This window comes from Taudactylus pleione, unplaced genomic scaffold (genome assembly GCF_031769625.1).
Source record: "Taudactylus pleione unplaced genomic scaffold, aTauple2 ptg003505l, whole genome shotgun sequence".
In the NCBI taxonomy this organism is placed as follows: domain Eukaryota; kingdom Metazoa; phylum Chordata; class Amphibia; order Anura; family Myobatrachidae; genus Taudactylus; species Taudactylus pleione.
The window spans coordinates 152,779-178,240 of record NW_028287850.1 but is presented as its reverse complement, the minus strand read 5'-3'; the positions used below and the strand labels follow the sequence as shown (position 1 = coordinate 178,240).

Here is a 25,462-nt window from a genome sequence, read left to right as displayed (position 1 = left end):
GTGAACTGACCAAAGATAAGACCGTTTTGATAGAATTGCACTTCTACAAACCATACTTACCTAGGTCAGTGTACGGATACCACTGGGGCGACAAAGTTGTCACTACAGGGTTCCCAAAATACCTCATTACTCCACTCCTGGTTGTCTATCGTTGGGTTGGTTGCAGAATTGGAGGAGGGGAAAAACTTAAAAAAAAATAATTTAATTATTTATTTCTTTAATACCAGAGCTTTCCCATACAGAATGGAAGTCAGAGGCTATACAGAGGGATAGATGTATGGTAGACACAACCTTTACCATTGCATCACCTTTAGGCCACTTACACGTAAAGACAAACATACAAATAACGGTTGTATTCAAAACCTACCTTTTCCGAATCGGCGATACAGTCAGAAAGAGCACCGTGAGAGTAATGGTGCCGAAGCCTATACCAAACAGGAGCCCCAGATAGTTGTGCAAACTGTTATCTAGAAAAAAAAGCAATGTGCAGATGAGAGGCAACTCAAGACCCCAGACACATATCGTACACACCACAATGATACCATAGATCCATCAAGGTAATATAACTAAATATTATGGTCAGGGACGAGACACTACACCACTCAATAGTAACATTTTTGGCGCCCGGCATGGTGGTTTTTCCTCCTGAGGCCCCTGCTCTGCTCTTCATTGCAAATGAGATAATGGTATGTACAGGAAGTGGTGGAACTACATCCATTACAGGTGGTGCTGCGGCCAGGGGTCATCTGTCACCGCCGAGTCCCGGAGGATGAATAGAATCGTCATCTCTCAAATCATATAAATGTTCAGGGTCACTGATGGGTTATATCTGAGGAGCTACGTACAAGCTCATTTGTTTCCCCTCTGTATTTGTCTACTGGAATTACTACTGACGTGGTGGGTAGGCCCATAGCCTTGGCCATGATTATGCTAAAACCTCTATTTTTTTGCAAAAATGTATTATATATAATTAGTAATGTTGGAGTTGTGCACTTGTCATTTTTCCTTTTGTGTCTGCAACATTAGTCTCCACAAGTAGCACCTCCCATTATATATATAGTCAGGGTGTGCAGTCTAGGGCCCTTCTCCATATACACTATTTTTTAGTGTGCTCATATGCACATCTGAAGGCATGAGACTCCTTCAACCTAAACTAGCACCCCTCCCCACCTGTCTCCCATTGATTTTAACTAGGGATCCTGGCATGTTTGACTGCACTTTTGAACAAGGTACAATTGAGGTAAGTCCTATACATTTATATAGTGTAGCCATGGGGTGATTTTTGGGGCGTGAGTCCCCTGAACTGCTTCGGTTGGGCTGCTTCAGGGCATTGCATTATAACACATTTTTCCCTTTTTTTTGCACTTTTAGCGCCTCTATTGTTTGTTTATTATATATGTAACATTTTCATACCTCTATTTTTCACCTCACTTCTAATATATGCAGTAACTGCTCTTATCTATCTAACACTCTTTTACACTTCACCTTTCTCTCTAGAGTGATGCCCTGGGGCAGTGGCGGGCTGGGCCGGGGGGCAGGGTGCCATCTGCCCCCCGAGCCGGTACAATTTTAGTATTCCAGGGCCGCCAGGTTCCAGCAGGCAGGCAGCAGATGCTCCGGCTCCCTGGTCCCTGCCCAGCTAGAGAGAGATGATTGGGCCACTGGCGCAGGGCCGGTCCCATGTCCCCCTATGCCGGGCCGGTTCACACTACCTACCCGGCCGCATGGCGCCGCAGCTATCATAGTCCTGGCTTCCCCATATTAAAATGGCCGCGGGAGGGCTGCCGCACATGCCCAGCCGCAGCAGCTCCTCCCATGGGCCTTTGCGGAACTCGTGAGTCACAACTCACAGCTCCACCCCCGTCCATGTCCGTTGGACTCCAGCAGCAACTCCAGGGCATCCACGTGCAGCCAAAGACTGAGACAGAACAGGTGAGGGCAGTGGCACTTGACTGTGTCACTGTCACACATTTATTTTATATTATGGCAATGGGCTGCATACTATATGTATTATAAATACTGCTGGGGTCCTATGAGTTTACTAATTATATAAAATATCATGCATTTATGTTGCACTTGCATATGTAATTATTTAGGTGACATGTACATGTGAATGTCACCTAAACAATTACTACACACGCAAGTGCAACGTAAGTAACACTGCCAGCATATTTTATATTAGTAACAAACACATAGGACACTTCACTATTATATATTGCAGGGGTCCTCCTATACTATACGTAGTTATTTAGGCGGTGGAATGATATATAGTGCAGGTGTCTTGTGTTTTTGTCACTCATATATCATGCACATTGATATTTATGTAGGTTGTACTTGCACATGTCACCTAAATAATTACTACATTTGCCCCCTACATAAATGTCACTGTGCATGATACATAAGTAACAAACACATGGTACAGCTGCAATATATTTCATCTCATCCCATATATAGCTATCACATTTAGGATAGGACACCTGCAAAAAAAAACAATATTCTCTGCTCTGCAGCGCCACATTGCGCAAACCATACCTCCAACATTATTGTCACGCCCATTTTAAAATTGCATTCGCTGGTAGAAAAGCTGGGCCACTTGCCCTTGTTTGCCCCCCAGGCTGAAAGTTGCCAGCCAGCCGCTGGGGTAGCTCAGCTGTGCTGGTTTAGGGGTGTCCCGCGCTCTGCACTTTAACCCCAGTATGTTAGGGACCTACCCTAAGAGGTTACCTGGACGTGGTGGGTAGGCCCATAACCTTGGCCATGATTATGCTAAAACCTCTATTCATTGCCAAATTTTATTGCAAAAATGTATTATACATGGAATTAGTAATGCTGGAGTTGTGCACGTGTAATTTCCTTTTGTGTCAGGAATGTATAATATGTTTATTATAAGACGTCTGAGTGAGACCTCACACTTCTGTAGACTGCCATTATTTCTGTCTCTGTGTCCGATTCATTACAGATCACTATTGCGATTGCAGCTGCGATTACGCACGCAGACCCGCTGCGAAGATATGTTAATGACTGCAATCGCAAAGCCATCGCACAGCCAGCATACAGACGCCCATTACCGCTATCTCAAATCCGTAATACCTCGCAGTCCTGCGTATACATCGGGAACATCGAGTAACATCGGCCCCTCATGCACAATTACAGCAGCCCCGACCTTACTCAGGAAATACTAACCTCATCGCATGCAGTGAGTACACAATCTGCGTATCCCATCGAAGTGGCTAATTTATACACGCCCCTGTAACAGCGTTCAAACACAATGGCGCGCCTGCGTTTTGCCAACCACTCCCCCCCATCAACACTCCCAATCACTCACTTCCTGTCAATCACTCTGTGGTCTGCTTGGTCTCTGTGTTCGCTGTGATGCCTTAGCACACATGCGCAGTACGCAACAATCGTCCGTCTGCATGCGTAACCGCAATAGCGATCCGTAATGAATCAGGCCCTCTATCCCCTTCCCTCTTCCCAGAGTTCATCTCTCCTGTGTGTAATCATCCCACAATATAATAGGTGAGGATTCATGGCCAATGATTGGAGCCGGGGTAGCCGTACTGTTATCTTCTGCTGCAACCATTCTAGGCTATGAAAATTAGATTCCTGCAGTGTCTTTCAATAAGGTCATATTGTTCTTCCATGCTTTGGTATCACCGCCAACATTAGGCAATTGGACCAGAGGGCTTCATTCAGAGCCGCTCGTAAGCGGCCGCTCGTTCACTCCGAGCGATGTTCGCACAACTGCGCATGCGTACGGATTGTAATACGCATGCGCGAACCAGTCAGTGCGGCCGAAAATTGTGTGCTCGCTAAATAGCGAATGCCTGCTATTTTGAGTGACAGAATGAGGCGTTTGTGGGTGGTAACAGGGGAAGGTGCTTGAAAACGGGGAGTGGAGATCCGAACGCAGGCGTACTTAAAGGTCAAAACGGGCGTTTTAAGGGTGTGCATAATTAATAAAGCAGCGTCATCGACCACGTCACTTGGTTGTTTTATAGTCAGAACTGCTCGCATGATTGCGGTAGGAAAATCCAACCACAAGAATAGCGAGCAGTTCATACGCCGTTCGATGTACTTGATTAATCTAATAAATAGCGGAGATGACGTATGATGCGAGCGGCCAGGGGGCGTTTTTTTAAAAATAACGACCGCATGTTTTGTTCGCTCGTTCAGACATAGAGGCGTGAACAGACCGCAAAGAGCAAACGTGAAAAAATTAGTGTGTTACCAGGCGCCTATGTGTATATATTATGCTGCACTCCTATCCGCAAAAAAAGTTATACCCTATTATAACTCAAACAACTGGAACATAAACTAAAAAAAATTTTGCAGACTAGAATGCGCTGATATAAACAAAAAAGTGAGTATCATATGTCATCAAAATACTTCCCTTAATAATATGGTCTGGATCATTCACGTCTCTGAATCCTTCTTCCTCCCTTATAAGTCCAGTGCCATAAAAAACATAATCAAAGGGATAGGGACCATAGTGTAGTATGTTTTAAACACGACAATTTTAATAAGAACATACAACAATGGTTCGTAACAGAATCCAAACATCAAACTGAAAAAATATTCTTTAAAAAATATATGAACTCCAGTTCATCTATATCATAAAAGTGCAGGTTTATAAGGTGGGTAATTACCGGGTTTCCCCTTGCATGCAGGCAAATAAAGTCTCAATCTGGTGGCCTCCGGAAGCTCCAATTTGATACCTTTATGGTCGGGGTAATCCCTGGAACATCCACCCTTCAAACCTTTCAGTCTGCACCACAGGCCAACGCGTTTCAAGAGTCACTGCTCTCTTCCTCAAGGCAAATGTGGTTCAGACTGTGAAATGTCGGCCTTATATACCCATCTTCTCAATTACTTCCGGGTCAAGTTCACCTCTATTTTGCATATCGGAGTGTTCTCCCGTTTCCTCACTTCCGGGTTACAGCGGCCATCTTACTTGAGGCATCAAGCATCCTGGACAAAGCGCCATATTTGGAAGGTCCTTTAGGCATAGAAACTTTCCAGGTTCTTTTAACCTCCATTCTAAATCACAAGTCCACAATGTCTCTGCCATCTTTATTAAGGGCACCCATACTTATCCTTAGGTGCCTTATCATTATTTTCCTAGGAAAAATGGCAACCGTTCTGGATCTAGATGCCTTAATAACTATAGAAAATGGAGTGAACCTAAAACAATAAAAGATAAATCTTATAGAAATGGATAATATAACCCCAAATATATACACACAATAAATAAAACATATGATCAATATAAAATAGATGTATAATATAATTCTAAAATGGATCAATAAATGCCATAAAAAAATAAATCATTAAAAACCATCAAAAATACATAAATGAATAAATAGTAAAATTTGAGATGGGATCATAAAAACCACTTTAATTCAAAATCAGAGTTTAGACCATTGGGGATTAGTGTCTTTAGTTTAAAAATCCAATTCATCTCTCTCTTGGCTAAACGGTTTTCTAAATCTCTATTCTTCCATGTATTCTTTACATTTTCTATGGCCATGAAGCTAGTAATTTCTTTAGTAGAACAATTATGCATTTCTTTGAAATGTTTTGAGAGAGCATGAGTTAATAGGCCCTTTCTTATATTACGCAGATGTTCGCTTACCCTAGTTTTAAGGGCTCGACTGGTTCTACCTACATAAATGAGTTTACAACTACATTCTATGAGGTAAATGACACTAGTCGTGTGACATGTCATAAACTGATTTAATTTAAATTTTTTGCCATTCCTTTCGAATTCCTCATATTTCGTTTGCCCAGTCACAATATCTCTGCATGCGGCACAACTGCCACATCTGAAGAAGCCTTTATTTCTTATTGGGTGGGTAGATGTTTCTGGTAAGGCACTTTTTGTTAGAAGACTTTTTAAATTAGGTGCCTTGCGATATATGTGATAGGGACGTTCAGGTATAATTTTTTTCAAGACCGGATCTTTTAGAAGGAGATGCCAATGTCTTTTTATGATGGTTTCTATCTGTCTATGTTGTGCCGAATATCCTGTGATAAACGCAAATTGAAACCTATCATTTTTACGTTTGTCTTTAATAGTGTTATCAAGTAAATCCTCTCTGTTTTTATCCAAAGTTTCTTTTTTATGCTGATCCAATAAATTGGTGTCATAGCCTTTTTCTATAAACCTTTGTTCCATGGCTTCGATTTGCAGCTCACATTCCTCCTTTTTACTACAGTTACGTCTCAACCTTAGATATTGACTTTTCGGGACGCTTCTTAACCAGTTTCTATGATGTTGACTGGTACTCGCAATGAAATTGTTTGCATCTGTAGGTTTACTGTAACTTCTTGTGTGTAGTTCATTATTATCCACATAGATGGTTAAGAAATTAGAAAAATTATTATTAAAAGAAAATCGCCTGTGGTGGGAGACAGTTACATTAGAAAAATATGTTGCCGATCAAATAATTCCTAAAGGTCTGAGGTTAAAGAAATTACCATCTTTTGAAGACTCGGATGAGTCTTTCAGGGATGAGTGGATTAGAACCTTGGAAACATGCTCATTTTCGTTAATGGATCTAATTTTAAAGGAAAGAAGGGAGAGAATTAAAAAGATCAAAGAAGAGATAGATGCATTATATATTTTAGTAGAGCAGTTTAAAGAACAATCTGAATTTAAAAGAGCGGAGAAAGAAATTGAGTCTAAAATAATAAAAAATACCAAGGAGATAATAAAGAAAAAACAAAAGAAGTTGAAAAGAGACCATAAGTTCTATAAAGAAGGTAAAGGAGATTTCTTCAGAGAAAGGGTGAATGAGGGATCACAATATTCAATGGAAACAGATTCAGAAGATGTGGAAGAAATATCAGATATACCTGCATCTCCGGAATATATGATGAATAAGGAAAAATCTAAGAATAATATCTGGAGGAATATAAGGGATGAAGAGGAAGGAAAAGAAAAACAAAAGATATTTCGTCACAATAAGAGTCCTTTCTCTAGGAACTATGGAGATCGATATAATAGTGGATACAGAAAGATGCATAAAGACGTAGATGATAGTAGAAGGAAATGGACTATTAGAAAAGACCATAGAAGATCACATGGAAACGAAACTTTAAGATATAGAAATGAAAAGAAATACGAGGATACGAGATGGAAACCATTTAATACAAGAAATCGGAGAGAACAATGGGGAAAAGACTATTTTTCTGGAAAAAATGAAAGAAATGAAAGAGATAGATGGATACAGAGAGGGGAAAGATCAGGACGTGATAGATTTCCTCAAACTTGGATGCAAAATGAAGATAGGAACCAAGTGGAAGAAAGGAATTGGATCTACACTAACAGGTCAAAACCTTTTTTAGAAGAAGGTTGGGGACGACCAAAAAACCGATAAAAAATTTAGTAATACAACAAAAAAGAGTTATAGGGAAAAGGGGGGGATGTAAAGAAAAAATATTGATATATAAAAAGAAGAAACGGAAGATAAGAAAGGAACAACAACATCAAAAGGAGATCAAAAGAAATATAACGGCGAATAATCAAAGTAAGATCTTCAATTTAAGTAAGAGACTTTTAAAAAAGGAAGAGGAAGATCTCCTTCTAAAAGGGTTGAAGTTTGCCCCCAGCAATAAAATTGATCAATTTGAGACCTATTTAGATGTAGAAAGATTTGTGAGAAAACTGACGATTCAAAAAATTTTTGCAGAGAAAAATGAGGAAAATAATGAAGTAGAAGAGCCAGAAACTAGTAAATTTAAAAAACGCTCCACATTTTATCCTAGACATATGAAGGGAAGCCTTTTAGATAGCTTCCAAAAATCAGTTCTACTTGATATAGAGAAGCTTGAAAAAGCGGGTCTGAAGAAATTTAATCTGAAGAAGAAGGAAAGAGAAGCTATAAAAAATCTACAAAAGGATGGAAATATTATCATCAAACCTTGTGATAAGGGTGGGGGAGTCGCGATTTTAAATAAAGACGATTATGTCGCAGAAATAGACAGACAACTAAGTGATGCAAAAACTTATCGGAAATTGAAGAGTGATCCTACAGTAAGGATTAAAACAAATTACTACAAATTTTTAGATGAAGCATCCCAGAAAGGAGTGATCACGAAAAAAGAGTACGATTATTTGAAAATAGAGGATCCTAATACTCCAACCATATACACTTTACCTAAAGTTCATAAGTGTGTTACTAAGCCACCAGGAAGACCAATAGTGGCAGGAGTAGGAAGTTTGACAACGAATTTATCGGAATATATAGACTCTTATTTACAACCGCTGGTAGAGAAAACAAAATCTCATTTGAAGGACACCACAGATGTTCTAAGGAAAATAAATAATGTACGATGGGTGGAAGAAATGACTCTTGTTACAGCGGATGTATCCTCTTTATACACTAGCATACCACATGATAAAGGTCTAGTGGCGATAAAATGGCATTTGGAGAAGACTAACCTCACCCAAGATAAGAAAGATTTTATAATGAGAGGCATTAATTTTATCCTTTGTAATAATTATTTTTATTTTAATGGAGATTATTATATCCAATTGAACGGCACTGCCATGGGTACAAAATTCGCTCCCAGTTACGCCAACTTATTTATGGCGTACTGGGAAGAGGAGGTAATCATGAAAGAACCTAGGGTGAACCTCCAATGGTGGTACCGTTATATAGACGATATCTTCTTTTTATGGAGCGGTAATGAGGAAAATCTGGCTCTTTTTTATAATGATCTTAATAATAATGATTTTAATATTTTTTTTAACGTTTCAATCCAGTAGAAAGGAAATACATTTTTTAGATTTAACCATCTATGTGGATAATAATGAACTACACACAAGAAGTTACAGTAAACCTACAGACGCAAACAATTTCATTGCGAGTACCAGTCAACATCATAGAAACTGGTTAAGAAGCGTCCCGAAAAGTCAATATCTAAGGTTGAGACGTAACTGTAGTAAAAAGGAGGAATGTGAGCTGCAAATCGAAGCCATGGAACAAAGGTTTATAGAAAAAGGCTATGACACCAATTTATTGGATCAGCATAAAAAAGAAACTTTGGATAAAAACAGAAAGGATTTACTTGATAACACTATTAAAGACAAACGTAAAAATGATAGGTTTCAATTTGCGTTTATCACAGGATATTCGGCACAACATAGACAGATAGAAACCATCATAAAAAGACATTGGCATCTCCTTCTAAAAGATCTGGTCTTGAAAAAAATTATACCTGAACGTCCCTATCACATATATTGCAAGGCACCTAATTTAAAAAGTCTTCTAACAAAAAGTGCCTTACCAGAAACATCTACCCACCCAATAAGAAATAAAGGCTTCTTCAGATGTGGCAGTTGTGCCGCATGCAGAGATATTGTGACTGGGCAAACGAAATATGAGGAATTCGAAAGGAATGGCAAAAATTTTTAATTAAATCAGTTTATGACATGTCACACAACTAGTGTCATTTACCTCATAGAATGTAGTTGTAAACTCATTTATGTAGGTAGAACCAGTCGAGCCCTTAAAACTAGGGTAAGCGAACATCTGCGTAATATAAGAAAGGGCCTATTAACTCATGCTCTCTCAAAACATTTCAAAGAAATGCATAATTGTTCTACTAAAGAAATTACTAGCTTCATGGCCATAGAAAATGTAAAGAATACATGGAAGAATAGAGATTTAGAAAACCGTTTAGCCAAGAGAGAGATTAATTGGATTTTTAAACTAAAGACACTAATCCCCAATGGTCTAAACTCTGATTTTGAATTAAAGTGGTTTTTATGATCCCATCTCAAATTTTACTATTTATTCATTTATGTATTTTTGATGGTTTTTAATGATTTATTTTTTTATGGCATTTATTGATCCATTTTAGAATTATATTATACATCTATTTTATATTGATCATATGTTTTATTTATTGTGTGTATATATTTGGGGTTATATTATCCATTTCTATAAGATTTATCTTTTATTGTTTTAGGTTCACTCCATTTTCTATAGTTATTAAGGCATCTAGATCCAGAACGGTTGCCATTTTTCCTAGGAAAATAATGATAAGGCACCTAAGGATAAGTATGGGTGCCCTTAACAAAGATGGCAGAGACATTGTGGACTTGTGATTTAGAATGGAGGTTAAAAGAACCTGGAAAGTTTCTATGCCTAAAGGACCTTCCAAATATGGCGCTTTGTCCAGGATGCTTGATGCCTCAAGTAAGATGGCCGCTGTAACCCGGAAGTGAGGAAACGGGAGAACACTCTGATATGCAAAATAGAGGTGAACTTGACCCGGAAGTAATTGAGAAGATGGGTATATAAGGCCGACATTTCACAGTCTGAACCACATTTGCCTTGAGGAAGAGAGCAGTGACTCTTGAAACGCGTTGGCCTGTGGTGCAGACTGAAAGGTTTGAAGGGTGGATGTTCCAGGGATTACCCCGACCATAAAGGTATCAAATTGGAGCTTCCGGAGGCCACCAGATTGAGACTTTATTTGCCTGCATGCAAGGGGAAACCCGGTAATTACCCACCTTTATTTTTTAAAGAATATTTTTTCAGTTTGATGTTTGGATTCTGTTACGAACCATTGTTGTATGTTCTTATTAAAATTGTCGTGTTTAAAACATACTACACTATGGTCCCTATCCCTTTGATTATGTTTTTTATGGCACTGGACTTATAAGGGAGGAAGAAGGATTCAGAGACGTGAATGATCCAGACCATATTATTAAGGGAAGTATTTTGATGACATATGATACTCACTTTTTTGTTTATATCAGCGCATTCTAGACCGCAAAGAGCGAACGGTTAATTTAAATAGCCACCCCTTTTTCTGAACGAGCGAGCGCAAATAGCGTCCGGCTCTGAATCAGACCCAGAGTATCTACAAAGTGATCACAATGCTCAGTAATAAACATCAATTAGGTCACTTTCGGGTGTGGCAGAGAACGTGGATAAAAGACGTCTGCTCTCGGGAATGATCCGGCCTCTAGAGGGATCCAATATGATTGACCGCCGGCCGTTCAAATCCCGGCAGCGGCATCTCAGCAGCAGTGAAAATCCCGATCGTCCCACGGTAAGTATTTCCTACCCTATTCTACCCCCTTAACCCTCCCTTATGGGTGCCTAACCCTAATCCCCCCTCTAAGTGCCTAAACCTAACCCCCCCTTTCCCGCCGCCTAAACCTAAGTCCCCCGGGGGGTGCCTAACCCTAACCCCCCCTTCCCCTAGCCTGACCCTAACCTCCCGTGGGGGTGCCTAAACCCCCTGAAGTGGCTGTCCGTGCCCGGCTCCTGGCTTACCTTGGATCGGTAAGCCGGGTGTCGGGCTCCCGGCGTAAGTAAAACGACGCCTATCATTTAACCCTTTGCCGGGATTAGACAGACGGGAAGCCGACGGTCGGGATTCCGTCTGTCGGCTTCCCGACTGCTTCTCCTCTAGAGATGGGATGGAGGCTGCTGCGGGTAAGATATCCACATAAAACAGTGCTAAGCGGTCTTACCAGGATGGATGAGAGTGCAGTGGTCAGCGGGGCCTTCTCCGGCGCTCGTCGAGGCAGAGATACAAACAGAGTACAGCTCACTGGAATTCAGTCTCTCCAGCACAAAGTGTCTTGAGGATCCTGGTAAACCGAAGTACAAAATCTAAATTTACCTTTTTTTTTTTACAAAGAAATAAGAACTAGGTGCATATTCCCCATTAGACTGTATGACGAAGATCTCACCGGCCATTAGTGGTTGCACACTCAGAGGCGCCCAAAGAGACAATGAGGCTACACTAATCCTTTCCATGGGGCCACATTGAAAGTAAGTCTGCGCAGCGTATCTACTGTGTTTTCATTCTGCACAGGCTCCTTAACCAAGCGAGTGGTGCAGAGTCCTCCATAAACCAAACACATCTCCACCCTAACAGGGTGTACTCATTCTGGCTTAGGGGCCTACTCATCAAACGATAAATGGCCCGGTAACCATGCAGAAATGCTAGTTTCCGCCTATTTAAGTTACCTGGCCATTCATCATCAGGGGCCCGATAGGGTATTAAGCAAACTTAAAAGTTTTCAGAGTTTGCTGCCGAGAACAAGCGCCATCTTCAGACGGCTCTTGTTCACATAGCTCCGATACTTCCTATGGGAAGGAGTTCCGGGGATGCGAAGAGAGAACCGAGCGGATCCCTCCGCCGCCTCCTCACCAGCTCCCCGGCGGCTGTGCGCATGCGTGACTTCTGGTCACGCATGTGTAGTCGGGACGACGTGGGGAGCAGGTAAGTAAGAAGTAGCTGCGATACTAACCACAGGGACAACTGCTTTTTGGAGCAGCTGTCCACTCACCGGAGCAATGATGAATTGCTCGGGTGTCACGTTTCTTCCGCTGTGAGTTGGATACTTAAGTCAGGATTGCCTAGCCTCCCGATTTGGTCGGGAGCCTCCCAAATATTGGGTGCCACTCCCGACCCCCCGGAAAGGCAGGGAAGCCTCCTGGCTGCCGCCTGTTGCCCCCCAATACTCATAGAAACCCACGCAACGCTGAATCGCGTCATCGTGGCCCCGTCCCCACCTTCACAATGCCAATATTTTAGGCATTGTGAAGAGGGGGCAGAGCCACGATGACACAATCACGTGGGCCCGCCTCCCCCCCAATGTCGCATCATTGCCCGGCCACGCCCCCTGCTGTGCGCAGACATTCAGCTCCCTCCCGGAGACAAGTATGACTTAAGTATCCCTCGCAGCAAGATCAATCCTTCATCATGAGAGGCCATACGGCCTTCGATGATGAATAGGCCCCTTAATTCTGTGAGGGCGTGATAACAGAATTGCAGGACACGGGGAGTTGGGCATATGTGCGATAGATCCTGTTTTCAGGCGAAACTTTTGCGCCAGGGCTAGGACCGGCACAAGTGCGCCCTGATAATGATGTTGTGCAGATAGGGACAGTTTGGGTTGTATTTTCTGCCTAATTCCCAATATATATGGTTACAAGAGGATATAGTAGGTTACAGCTAGAAATCTATACTCCACTGTTAGTTTTACAACTAGGACACCTTCCTATACATAAACATTATAGATTAAGTACAAGAGTTTATACACATTATTATAATAACTGTACTTGATGTTTGCATGTACAGTTGTTGAAGCATGTAGTGCACATTCCCATCTAGTGGTCATGTTACAGAATGCGCTTGCCCCTAATTAAGTTCATTGCACTAAAATCCTGTACCATCCCTTGTACAAGATGCAGAGATACAGGCATGCTGTGCTGGCATTTGCAAGCTTTCTGCGTCACTTACTACCTTTGGTTTGTACACGGCTTGATTCTGGCTTCAGATACAACGTGTATTCTGTGATGAACCCTCGTCTGTCGCACAGCGGAATCTCATCCCATCGGATGCTTCTTGCATCTGATGAGTCCTTGTCTAATTTAGATCTAGGACCTTTCTTGGGTTCTGTGGAGGATATAAATAAAATGAAATAATCTTGTTTGGGGGTTATTGTAAATATTTATTGTAATACTGGATTAGGTATACTTGTCATACTTCTATATGTACAGTAGCACATCTATATATCCTATGTGTGCCTTTTCTCTTTGTATTTATGTAAACAAACCTAGTATATGACCCAAAGCATCTATATAGAAGCGTACTATTTTATTTATTGTGCTATAAATAAAGGACATTTAAATAATCATTTTTCCAGATGGATAACAATTCCATAGAGACAATGAAACAAACGGTAACATATTAACTCACTCAACTCTTGGCTGTAACCATAGGTGGTGCTAAGCCTGATTACTCCGGAGCTGTATACTGCGTATACGGATATAGTGACCATGTCTCCTGCCACCATATTATCTAAAACAGAAGGTACACATGAGACAATGACAGAAGAATCACCCTCATCACTGAATATACAGGGGATCCAGCATTCGCACTTGCGTTTGATGCAGAGTTAAGCACAATTCAGTCACATCTCACTTGCGATTGAAAGGACATAACTGGGCTGTAATGGGGCGGTCACACACTGGCTAAGCTCAGTGTGGCTTTGGGCTACACGGGGTTTTGCGTATGTGTTTTTCGCCTGTTGTGAAGCATCTTTTACTCCCAGCATAAGGCTGGTGTCAGAGCGCACCGATAATGGCTCTTTAATCGGGCAAACGGATAAGGGTGGTATGGCCACATTGACGCGTACACTTTTCACATGGGCAAATATACGCATTTAGCGCTGTGCATGCAGTGCGGGAGGAATTCAGGCTGACTTGTGCTAATGTATCGCCCTGGATGAAATACAAATTGTATTTATAATTGTGCTCTTATTATTATCATTTTAATGCTCCTTTTCCTGATGTCACCTGGGAACTACATCATCAGGTAAGTAATTCTATAAATATTTTTCTGTTATCAGGATAGAGAATATGGTAAGATAACGTGGTAAACATTTAGGGGTAAATTTACTGAGATTTGTGTTGATCCGAGATTACTATCTCAGGTGGGAAAAAAAAAATCACTTTTTTGCAAATCGGAAATTTACTATCATTCAAGTCGGGTGATTTGTTCATCTTTTGGGGTTGAAATTGGGTGATTTAATTCCGCTAATTCGGCCGTTTTTTGTAATAGAAATGATTTCACCATCGGCTCAAGTACTTTTCATTCATTTCTGCCTAAATCGGGAATTTACCATTATTCATTTTGCTAAATTCAGCCGTTTTACACTCAAATCGGGGACTCACTAGAAGTTTCTAATACACCACCTTCTGAGCTGCGAGTTGCCATCAAACATACACAGATCAGTGTGATTGTGTATGTTTACTAATGATACTCGTGTTTTGTGGGTTAATTTTTCTCAAAAAAATTACATGGGGTGCCCCCCAAAAGGCTAACCAGCTCCGGACTGGTCAGCCAGTCCTGGTTCCTAAAATTACAGGGAACAAAACGAGTGGGGTTCCTCCGTAACTTAAGAACTAGCACCTGGCTGCAGGCAGGTATACAGGACAGTGCAGTGTTCATAGGCAAGATGTTACAGGCTCGTACACAGAATCTTCCAAACAGTAATACAGTTCTTTAGTGGACTCACAGGTCCAGGATCCCTAACACTAGTCACCCCCGGGCCTATAACCTGGGCGACTATTTCAACGTCAGGATCATCATCCCTGTACACAAACACCATTTTTAAAGATAGCTAACTGGTACTACTAATCAGCCTAGCTGCAGTTCATATCTGACCTTAAAGAAAACCTGGACTGGATCAATGTTCAACTGCTGTTCCACATTTAAACCAGTGATATCCTGCTGTCCCTGCGACACGCACATATATATATATACAGTGTATATATACACACACACACTGATTGACACAGACAGACACACACACACCTCTATAACTTAAAAAAACAGCCAGCATGATTTATTACATTTATTAAAGTGGTGCCCCTTATACAGTGCCCCCTGTAGTGGTCCCCCTATGCAGTGCCCCTTATACAGTGACCCCAGTAGTGCCCCCAGTACTGCCCCTTATACAGTGCCCCCCTATGCAGTGCCCCCAGTAGTGGTCCCGCTATGCAGTGCCCCCAGTAGTGGTCCCCTATGTAGTGCCCCCAGTAGTGCCCCTTATACAGTGCCCCCCAGTAGTGATCCTCCTATGCAATGCCCCCAGTAGTGCCCCCCCTATGCAGTGCCCCTTATACAGTGCCCCCAGTAGTGGTCCCCCTATGCAATGCCCCCAGTAGTGCCCCTTATACAGTGCCCCCAGTAGTAGCCCCCATGCAGTGCCCCCAGTTGTGCCCCTTATACAGTACCCCCAGTATTGATCCGCCCTATGCAGTGCCCCCAGTAGTGGTCCACCCTATGCAGTGCCCCTTACATATATAACACAAGACACACACAATATACTTACCTGAATCCCCGCTCCTGTGCCTGCCACCGTCCACTCCTCTGTCCTTCCGCTCAAACTATGGGACAGACGTCATGACGTCTCTCGCCATCACCCACTGCGGGAGCCGGAAGGCGGAGCTCATGAGTGAGCTCCTGCCCAGCTCCCTCCGTGGATGCAGCAGCCAATGAGAGTTCCCAGAGCGGGCCAACGGGAACTAACGCCATAGATGTACTTTTTATTGGTATCTTTGGAGACAACATAAATCTGGTTGCCAATTAAAAGTGTATGAAATATGGAGAGCACAGAGGGCTATTAAAATAGACAACTCTGCCTGATGATATAACTGCGTTGGCAAAGGTCAGAGGAGAGAACCTAAAGTCATGTATTTAGCGAGAGTTGCAGCAAAACATGAGCAAATAAATAACAGGCAATGCTTACCGTTTATGGTAAAACTGGTTTCTTCCTTCCCAAGCTTCTGCCAGGATATATTTCTCTGTTTCCCGTCACAAGAGTCAGGAGACCACTGCAGAATGAAGGCCTGGAGGAGGCCACCTAAGTAGCGTGGTGGCTGCCACTGAACCGGTATGGAGGTCAGGAGTCCAGATGTGACGGTCAGCTTTTGTGGTTCTGATACATGTTTAAAGACAGCAGAAGGATAATCTATTGTGAATTCAATTTCCAAGTGAGATCACTGAAAAGTGTAACATGAACAATGTAACAATTTACACCTAGGTGTTAGAGACCCGTACAGGTCACTGTGATTGATGGCCATTAGATAATGACCGTCATCAATTCTATAATAACAGCCCCTGCGGACTGACATCCGCCATTAAACTTACGTTAAATCCCTTTCTCCAAATCCACAGGGAATGGAGACACTGAGGTATAGTGAGTGGTGGAAGTGCCTGGTCATCATGGGCGTACCTACACTATGTAGACAAAAGTGATTGGACGCTACCAGCAAATAGATCAACAAGATTTTATTGACGTCAGTACATTGTAGGTCCACCACGTGCAGTGATTACTATGTTTTCCATTCCGCCTTAAGTACAGTGACCAACTGTGACACTGAGGAAGGTCGAGTCAGCCTAGAACGCACCCGTCGCTCCAAATCGCCTCAGCTGGCCAGTCCATCCGGGTTACCGAATTTTGTGTATACCAGCCCACCGTCGCCCTAGAAACATGACAGGTGGCATTGCCGTCCTGATAAAAACATTCATTGTTTCCGTCGAACCGCCACAGTGTAGGCAGCAAAGCGTTATCGAGACCATCTCTATACTTCTGAGAGCTAATGTGACCATGCATTACAACTAGTGGACCCAGGCCAAACCAGCTGAAGCACGGGGTGTCCAATCACTTTTGTCTACATAGTGTATAATTAGTGCAGGTTGTACGGTGCAAACCCTGCACCACAAGGGCCATTTTCCCAAAGATCTGCGCATGTGTAGTCGAAAAATCAGGAGGTTTTGTGCATGCGTCAGTAAGAGAGCACACGCATGTAGGCTGCACACGGGCTCCCTCTTCTCTTAAAACGCCTCTGCTGCCCAATTTCAAATCTGCCATTTTAACTCAGGCTCCTCCCCCTGTATATACCCCCCATTGTGGTGCACATCAAGACCTACAAGGGCCCCATAGCAAACTTCCGACTCGCTGCTGCAGGACAGCATATCTGCTGTCATAAGCCCAGCCAGCTCCATCTCTCCTCCCTAATGCTGGAAGGAAGAATGACCAGCATTAAGGACATAATTGGAGTATGGCCCCCCTATATCACACACATTAGGATTAGGGAGACTATATACACAGTATATATTTTTACATATATTTTGTAGTTTATAATACTTACTAAATACTAATTGCCATCATTTAAACCTTGTATCTCAACTAAGCAGGCAGATAGTGCAAACATTAGAGCATTTACCAGCATAAAGGTTAAGCAGCAAAATAAAATGCATATATGAAAATGATTTAGCATTTTATCCATAATGATTGTAAATTATATAATGTTTGCACTATCTGCTTGCTTAGTTGACATACAAGGTTTAAATGAATGCTGATTAGCATATAGTATTATAAATGAAAAATAATCTCTAATGATATAGTATCCCTAATCTTAATTTTGTATTTTATATAACGTGGTATATAAGAACGCTATGATTCACTAACAAATCAGTCAGGTAGTTTTGCTGCTTCCAGCGGGTAAAATTGTCACACACAGCCAGGCCCGCCAAGAGCTGTGGCGGGCCCCGGTAATAGGGGGCGTGGCCTAATCGTGGGGAGGCGTGGCCACGCCCCCTTGCCGAGAAAAAAAAAAAAGATTTGCAGCGCCGTGCGCTGGGTAGGGGGGACGCTCTGAGCCCCCTCAGCCCGGCGCAAAGCCAGGGGGGGCGCGATCAGTGTGATCGCTCCCCCGCACAGGCATAGGAGACTGCCATGGCTGCTGCTCAGCAGTCACGAGCAGTCTCCAACTGCAGCTCAGCACACGCTGTGTGCTGGGCAGCTGTGAGGGGGAGAGCGGCGCTGGACCCGGGCCCCTCAGGAAGCCCGGGCAATCTGTACCCGCTCCCCCCCTCTCGGCGCCCCTGCACACGGCTACACTCCCACTGGGGAAAGATGGAGTCAGCCGGACCTGTGACAGTAAATGTGCCCTGCAGCAAACTGCGGAGAAGTTGCTGTAGGAGGAGGGCCGGGCTCCATAGCAGCTGTTAGATACACCCTTGCCCCCATTGGCTGCCTCTGATTCTAGTTTTGTGCTAACAAAGACCAAAAGGATAAAAGTGGAATATTAGAGGGACAGGACATATGACAATAGTCTAACAAAACCATAACAGCGGGGTTTGGTCTGTTTTGCCAACAATCACTATATAGACACCATAATGTCAATAGGTAAAACATGCTCAGAATGTCACCAGCCAACTTGTCGACATGTATATAATGTTGACACTTGTACACAATTGAGTAACTAAATCTTTGTGGGCCTCATAGCAACATTTCTAAGGTGCCCCTAATTTTCTAGATAGACACCCCTCTCCACAGCATTTGTTCACTGTATGCCCCGATGTTTCGGTTAGTTTGTGCAAATAATTATAGGACTGTTTTAACAAACAAAATGTTACGATTATATCAAATAGAATAAATGATGCAGTCTCACCAGACCCCGCCTGCTCCCAGATTGGTATTTCACTTGCCGGTGATATCCCGTAGGAATTATAGGATGATATAAATATAGTCGATATGCCTTTTGGTATCACGGCTGCACACTGGATGCCAGTCGGAGAACAGTTGCGGAGAACAGACTCTATGCTGTTATGTAAGTAATACACTTTATATCCGGCGACTCTTCTCAGCGGCAAATCATCAGGATTCGGCTGTGACACAACAGAATCATATTAATGCAAAAAGTCAGAGCCGAGAATATTTACAGAGAAGTTGATTTGAACCTGAATTATAACCGTGTAATGCGGTTCATACATCTAGCGGCCTAATCCCAGCTTCCCCGATACTAATCTGATGATCGGCGATTTCTCGGGGGATCTGCAAAATCCAACATGTTAAAAATCCAGCGGCTGGCCGATTCCGTTCCTCTTTGGGTTGGAATTGGCAAATCAAGATTGTATAACGTGCTGGATTTTGTTGATCGGGTAATTGTCTCGACAGATGCTAGATGTATGACCAGCTTAAGGCAATGTGTTATCTACGGTTTTAGGTCTTCTACAAAACAATATGATAACTAAGTTGGTACCTTTATAAGGATGGTGATTTCCTGGCTCCCGTCGGGGTGCTCTGGACCAAGAATCCGCCACACATCAGGATGGTCCTCAGGGGCTGAGAGAAGAAAATGAAAGTTTGGGGGGGGGAATAAAATTTAAGAAAGTCTTTTGAAATTCTAAAATTTATAACCAATTTCTAAATAATTTAATCTGCACTCGACCATTTCAAAGTTGAAACTTTTAAGTGACTTTCAGCATTCAAAATGTAACTTTATTTCACTTAGGAATTAGTTACTTTTCCCAGGTATCAGTATGTGAATAGGGAGGGGAGATGTATCAAACCATGGAGAGAGATAAAGTGGACGAAGATAAAGTACAAACCAATTAGCTCCTGTCATTTTTCGAACACAGGGCCTGATTCAGAGCCAGACGCTCTGACAGAGCGCTCGCTCTGAATCAGGGCCCTCCTTTTTTTTTTTTTGTGATCGGCCTCCTGGCCGCTCGCATAGCTGTGGGTGACCACCCACAGCTATAGCGAGCGGCCAGGAAGATGGTTGCGATGGTCAAGACCATCGCAACCATCGGGCTTGTGACGAGACCCTTGTGGTAGGGTCTCGTTGCCGCAAGCCCCAGAGTGCTTTCGGCTCTAACAGAGCCGAAAGCACTCCCACTGACATCACTTGGGAATGCCCATGGGAACGCCTCCATCTGGGCAGCCACGCCCCCGGCCCACCCACCAAAGGGGGCGTGCTGTCCCTCAACATCGACAGCACGCCCCCTTGGTACGAGACCCGGAGCGACGGAGTGACCGTCGCTATCCGGGTCTCGCGCATGCGCACGACGGAGCCGGCTCCATCGTGCGCATGCGCACTGGGCCACCATCGACCCGCTTGCGAGCGCTATGCGCTCGCAAGCGGGTCTGAATCAGGCCCACAGTTTGTAACATGACAGAAACTGATTGGTTGATACTTTGGGCCTGATTAATTATGAATCGTTATTGCGAACACGCATCCAGACGGCTGATTGTTGTGCACTGCGTATGCACCGCAACGCGCGTGCGCGAAGGCTCCACTGCGATCGCAGACACTACGCAGAACCATCACAGAGTGATTGACAGGAATTGAGCATTTAAGGGTGGTGATGGAGAGGGTAGTCGGCGAAACGCAGACGATGGCAAACGCAGCCTGAGGTCTCATAGCGTGCGATAAGGCTAGCAATCTCTAAGTAAGGTCAGACCTTGTGCAACTGTGCGTGAGGCTGCGATGGTACTCGATGTTACCGATGGTTTCACTGTTTTGCTAAGTATTACGGATGTGAGTGAGGAAAAGTGGGCGACCTTATGTTAGGCTGCGACGGCATTACAATTCCAAACTTTAGCATATTTTCGCAGTGGGTCTGCGTGCGTAATCACAGCTGTGATTGCAATAGTGATCTGTAATGAATCAGGCCCTTTATCTCTCCCCGCTATCTCTCACCAAGGCTTGGTGCACCTCCCCCTAAGTCACATAAAGACCATAAAAGTTTGGGTATCCTTGTGAGTCAGGATCTTGGTACTCGAGTGCATCTCTGGCATCTGGAACCAATCCGTTATTTCTATTTACTAACATCCAGAGCTAACTTTGATAGAGCAGCAGCAGTGAGCAAAGCAAGGACAGATGTTTGGTCAATTTTGTTATCCATATAATATTTATCTCAGTTCTCAAGAGTGACCAGCAGGGAGCAGCAGAGCAATACCAAGTGTTGAACTTTCATTGTTTGGGGTGTAAAAGACTTTTGGGATTAATAATAAAATGGCAAAGTAATGCATTATCATACCTCCCTTCCGGGAGCTGCAGAGGGAATGTATGGAAAGAATAGGCGTCATCAGGACATCAGGTGTATTGACTATGCCAGAGGTTCCCAAATTCCGCCATTACAGTCCAGGTTTTAAAGATATCCATGCTCGAGTCCAGGGGGTAAATTTACTAAAGTTCGATTTTGTTTTCTGTTCGATCTTGCATTCGCTTTTGGTTCGATTTTTTTATGAAAGGATTTACTAAAGGCCAAATCGAATGTCAAATCGAACACAAAGATGAATTTTAAAAAAACATCGATGTTTTCACATAGAGAACAATAGGATCCCAATAGAACTTCATGCATTCGTTTTCAGTATGAGCAGTTCGATTTGACACAGATACATGAAGACATCAGTGAGATGCATGCATGTATCTTATTGTAACAAGTTGTACAAAGAGTTACATGTAAAAAACGTGGGGTCCCCCCCAAAACAGAACCAGCCCCGGACTTTTCATAGCCAGTCCTGGTTGTCTAAGTATAGGGAAAAAATTGCGTAGGATTCCACTGTACTTAGTATAACCAGCACTGGGCTCTGGGAACTCCCCAGGGATCCCTGGCCTGGGCTGACTAGCGGTCAGGGCTGATGCTGCGGCTGGGGGGCATGGTGCTAAGGGCTCCCCTGGCTGTTGCATCAGCCCCCCGCTAGAAAGAGTTCGGTGCTGGTTCTGGTAATTACAGGGGGACCCTACGCAATTTTTTCCCCTGTAATTCCAGACCCAGCACTGGTTCCCAGAGTCCAGTGCTGGTTGTACTAAGTACAGTGGAACCCTACGCAATTTTTTCCCTATACTTAGACAACCAGTACTGGCTATGAAGAGTCCGGGCTGGTTCTGTTTTTTTTTTTTTTTGGGGGGGGGGAGGTCCCACGTAATTTTTTTTCTAAATGTAACTATTTATAAGCTTGTTACAGTCAGATACATGCAGGCATCTCACTGATGTCTGCATGTATCTGTGTGAAATCGAACTGCTCATGCTAAAAGTGAAAGCATGTAGCAGGTCTATTAAGTCTGGGATTTTCACTTCGTTTTGAAGTGGGATTTGCTGTTCCATTTGGACATGAATATGCCAAATTGAGCAGCAAATCCCTTCTTAACATTAAACAAGATCGAATTCGATTTGAAAATCGAAAGCAAAATCCATTCTTAGTAAATTTGAGACTTACTGAGGGATTCTGCTGTTTGAGTTCATTTCGATCTCAGGAGATTTCAGCGATTCATAAAAATGAATCACAAATCGAACGTTAGTAAATTTAACCCCAGATGGTTAAAATCAAATTGAACTGAGGTACTAATTAAGTCACCTGTGCTCAAGCATGGCTATCCTTAAATCATGGACTGTAATGGCAGAGTTACGGAATCACTGGACTACGCTATTTCAGTCATCACGCACCGGCATCCTATTGTCTTCACTTATTTGTGTTGTGCACATGATAGTAAATGTGACAATGCAATTTGTTTTTTGTTATTGAATATTTTGGGTAATGTCATTTCTGGGGGAGACATATGATCTCTGCTGTGATCGGCAGAATGGGGAATCAAGGTGTAGATGTATGGCCCGTATATGATCCCTGCTGCGATCAGCAGAATGGAGAATCGGCCTGTAGATGTATGCATGGCCCCTATATGATCCCTGCTGTGATTGGCAGAATGGGGAATTGGCCTGTAGATGTATGTTTGGCCCCTATATGATCCCTGCTGTGATTGGCAGAATGGAGAATCGGCCTGTAGATGTATGTATGGCCCCTATATGATACCTGCTGTGATTGGCAGAATGGAGAATCGGCCTGTAGATGTATGTATGTCCCCTATATGATCCCTGCTGTTCGGGAGGGCACACAGCCTTTACCTCCCACAAAGTTACCTGAATTAACAGTCACCTCCGGGTCTCCTATACTTTTAATGGGATATATTTTGCACCATCGACCAATGTAATGGAAACAATAAGCTAAATTTAAGCAGCATTTTAAGAGAAACCTGAAGCATTAAGCAGCGAGTACCTGCAGGAGGGAACACATACGGGTCGCTCCATCTACTCCAGTAACTACGTCCCGTCGCCTCTCTGCATCGCAGCTGCAGGGAATTTGCATTACGGATTTTCACAATAGAAAGACGATTGTTACTGATTATTTTCTCTCCAGCCTAAGACACAAGCGCAAAAAAAACAACAAAAACTCACGTTACTTGTATACGTGCCGTGTGGACCTCGCCAGATTCATTGGGTCTGATTCAGTAACGATCGCAAGTGCAACTACGGACGCAGATTGAGCGATTGTTTGCCACCACGCATGCGTATAAGCCACTGTGCGCGCAGTCTGCCATCGCACTGCGACTACGGACGCACAGAGGAATCCATCCATTGGATTAATGTGAGAAAGCAGTAGCAGGCGTCTTTATGCCGGCTGAGCTTTGGGAAGCATTAGCATATTTTCGCCACTGCGTTCCGTGTGAAAATCGCAGTTGCAATCCGTACTGAATCAGACCCATAGTTCATACACATGCTTTAACAAAGACGCCCCATCGGTTGTACCATTGAACTTCTGAGCATCTCTATGGCTGATCAGAATGTCTGCCGGAAGTAAACCGCCGTGGCCAGTGAGGCTGCGTACAAGGAAGCAGACGCTAGCTGCGACGCGCCCACAAAACGCTTGTGACACGCTCACATGTTACTATAGTAGAAACCCTGTTACCTCCCATATAAAGTCTCACTGAGTGTCAGTCACACTGCATCCAAATACTCACTACGACCGCTGTCAGTGAACCATCGTGATATGTGCGCGGTGTGACTCGGACGCGTGCGCAGTACAACATACATTGTCAAACTGCGCACACACACACCAGCAAAGCGTCCACCCCTGAATCATGCCCTTAATTTGCAAACGTCGTCCTACATACATAGATGCACTGCTGGAGGGGGAGACCGCAAGTCGCACTGGATACATATTACTGCAGTTGGGACTGATAACGTCGGTGGTCTGTGGTCTGTGACGACTGTTGGTCTACGGCAGAAACCTCTTTTCTGGGAAACTCAACTGTAACTTTTAAAGGGAATTCATAGATAGCGAGAAATCTCTCAGTAGTGGAGGTGCTCGTTGATGGATTTAGGGGTCTATTCATCATTACATAATTATCACTTGTGATAATTAGGTTTTAAACTCACTGCGAGTTTGAAAAACTGTTTGGAGGCATTCATCATGCCTCATTCATCATGCCTCATTCATCATGCCTCATTAACAAAAGTATCACTTCGGAAAAGCTGCTCTGTTTGCGGAGTCGGCTTTTTGGAAAAGAGATACTTTTCCCCTAACACCTGCCATGTCCCTATGGATTTCCCTGCAGCTGCCGGTGTCTGTGCCCCCCCACTGCCCACAGTTGCAGCCCCCAGCTGCCGACGACTGTGCCCCCTGCTGCCCTCCTCCCGCTGCATCCTTTTGTCCGATGTCCGCTCTGTTCTCTCTCAACACTCCATCTCTTGTTCCCCTGCTGCTGTGTCCTGTGCCCGGCATCCTTACCCCGGTATGCGCTCTTTGTCCCCCCCCTGGTGTCCTCTGTCTCTTCTCCCCCTCCATGCTTTCAACGGTTAACGCTCCTTGGCCTGCTGCCACTGTGATAACAGAACTCTACCCACCAATGTCCACATCGGCTCCCTCAGCGTGTTGTACTCCAGTTCGCAGTAACGCCGGTTCTCTGATGTCTGGTTCCGCCAATTGATGGAAATGACCAAGTTTGATTCCAGGACGTCAATCTTGGTGATCACAGGTGTGACGGGAACCACTGTAATAATAAACATATTCTTTCCACACGCGTGAAGTGAAATGAAGTGACCTATTCCGCTAAACATTCGCCTTCTTATTAAAGTAGGACATGTTGTTTGCTAATGCATACATACGAAAAGTCGACATTAATCCTGGCGACAGTCAAAATGTCGACAGGCAGCATTATGTCAGCAGGACAATGCAGACGCGGTTGTAATGTCATTTTGAACATTTTAACCGTGTCGGCATTATAGCTTTAAACATGACGGTAAAGCACCAGGTTAAAAGTCATAAATGCCGACACGGTTAAAA

At 43.4% G+C, this 25,462-nt stretch overlaps 1 protein-coding gene across 1 annotated transcript in view; it reads right to left on the bottom strand.

Annotated features, from left to right (window-relative positions):
• IL23R (interleukin 23 receptor) overlaps positions 1-25,462 on the bottom strand; it is a 52,491-nt gene that overhangs the window by 7,513 nt on the left and 19,516 nt on the right. The window contains exons 5-13 of the mRNA XM_088466555.1: positions 25,024-25,169; positions 23,396-23,537; positions 19,596-19,678; positions 19,005-19,221; positions 16,295-16,483; positions 13,738-13,839; positions 13,297-13,434; positions 11,498-11,617; positions 368-467 (exon numbers count right to left, since the gene is read on the bottom strand). Coding sequence (XP_088322681.1) covers positions 368-467; positions 11,498-11,617; positions 13,297-13,434; positions 13,738-13,839; positions 16,295-16,483; positions 19,005-19,221; positions 19,596-19,678; positions 23,396-23,537; positions 25,024-25,169 — 1,237 coding nt within the window. The remainder of the gene's footprint in view (positions 1-367; positions 468-11,497; positions 11,618-13,296; positions 13,435-13,737; positions 13,840-16,294; positions 16,484-19,004; positions 19,222-19,595; positions 19,679-23,395; positions 23,538-25,023; positions 25,170-25,462) is intronic.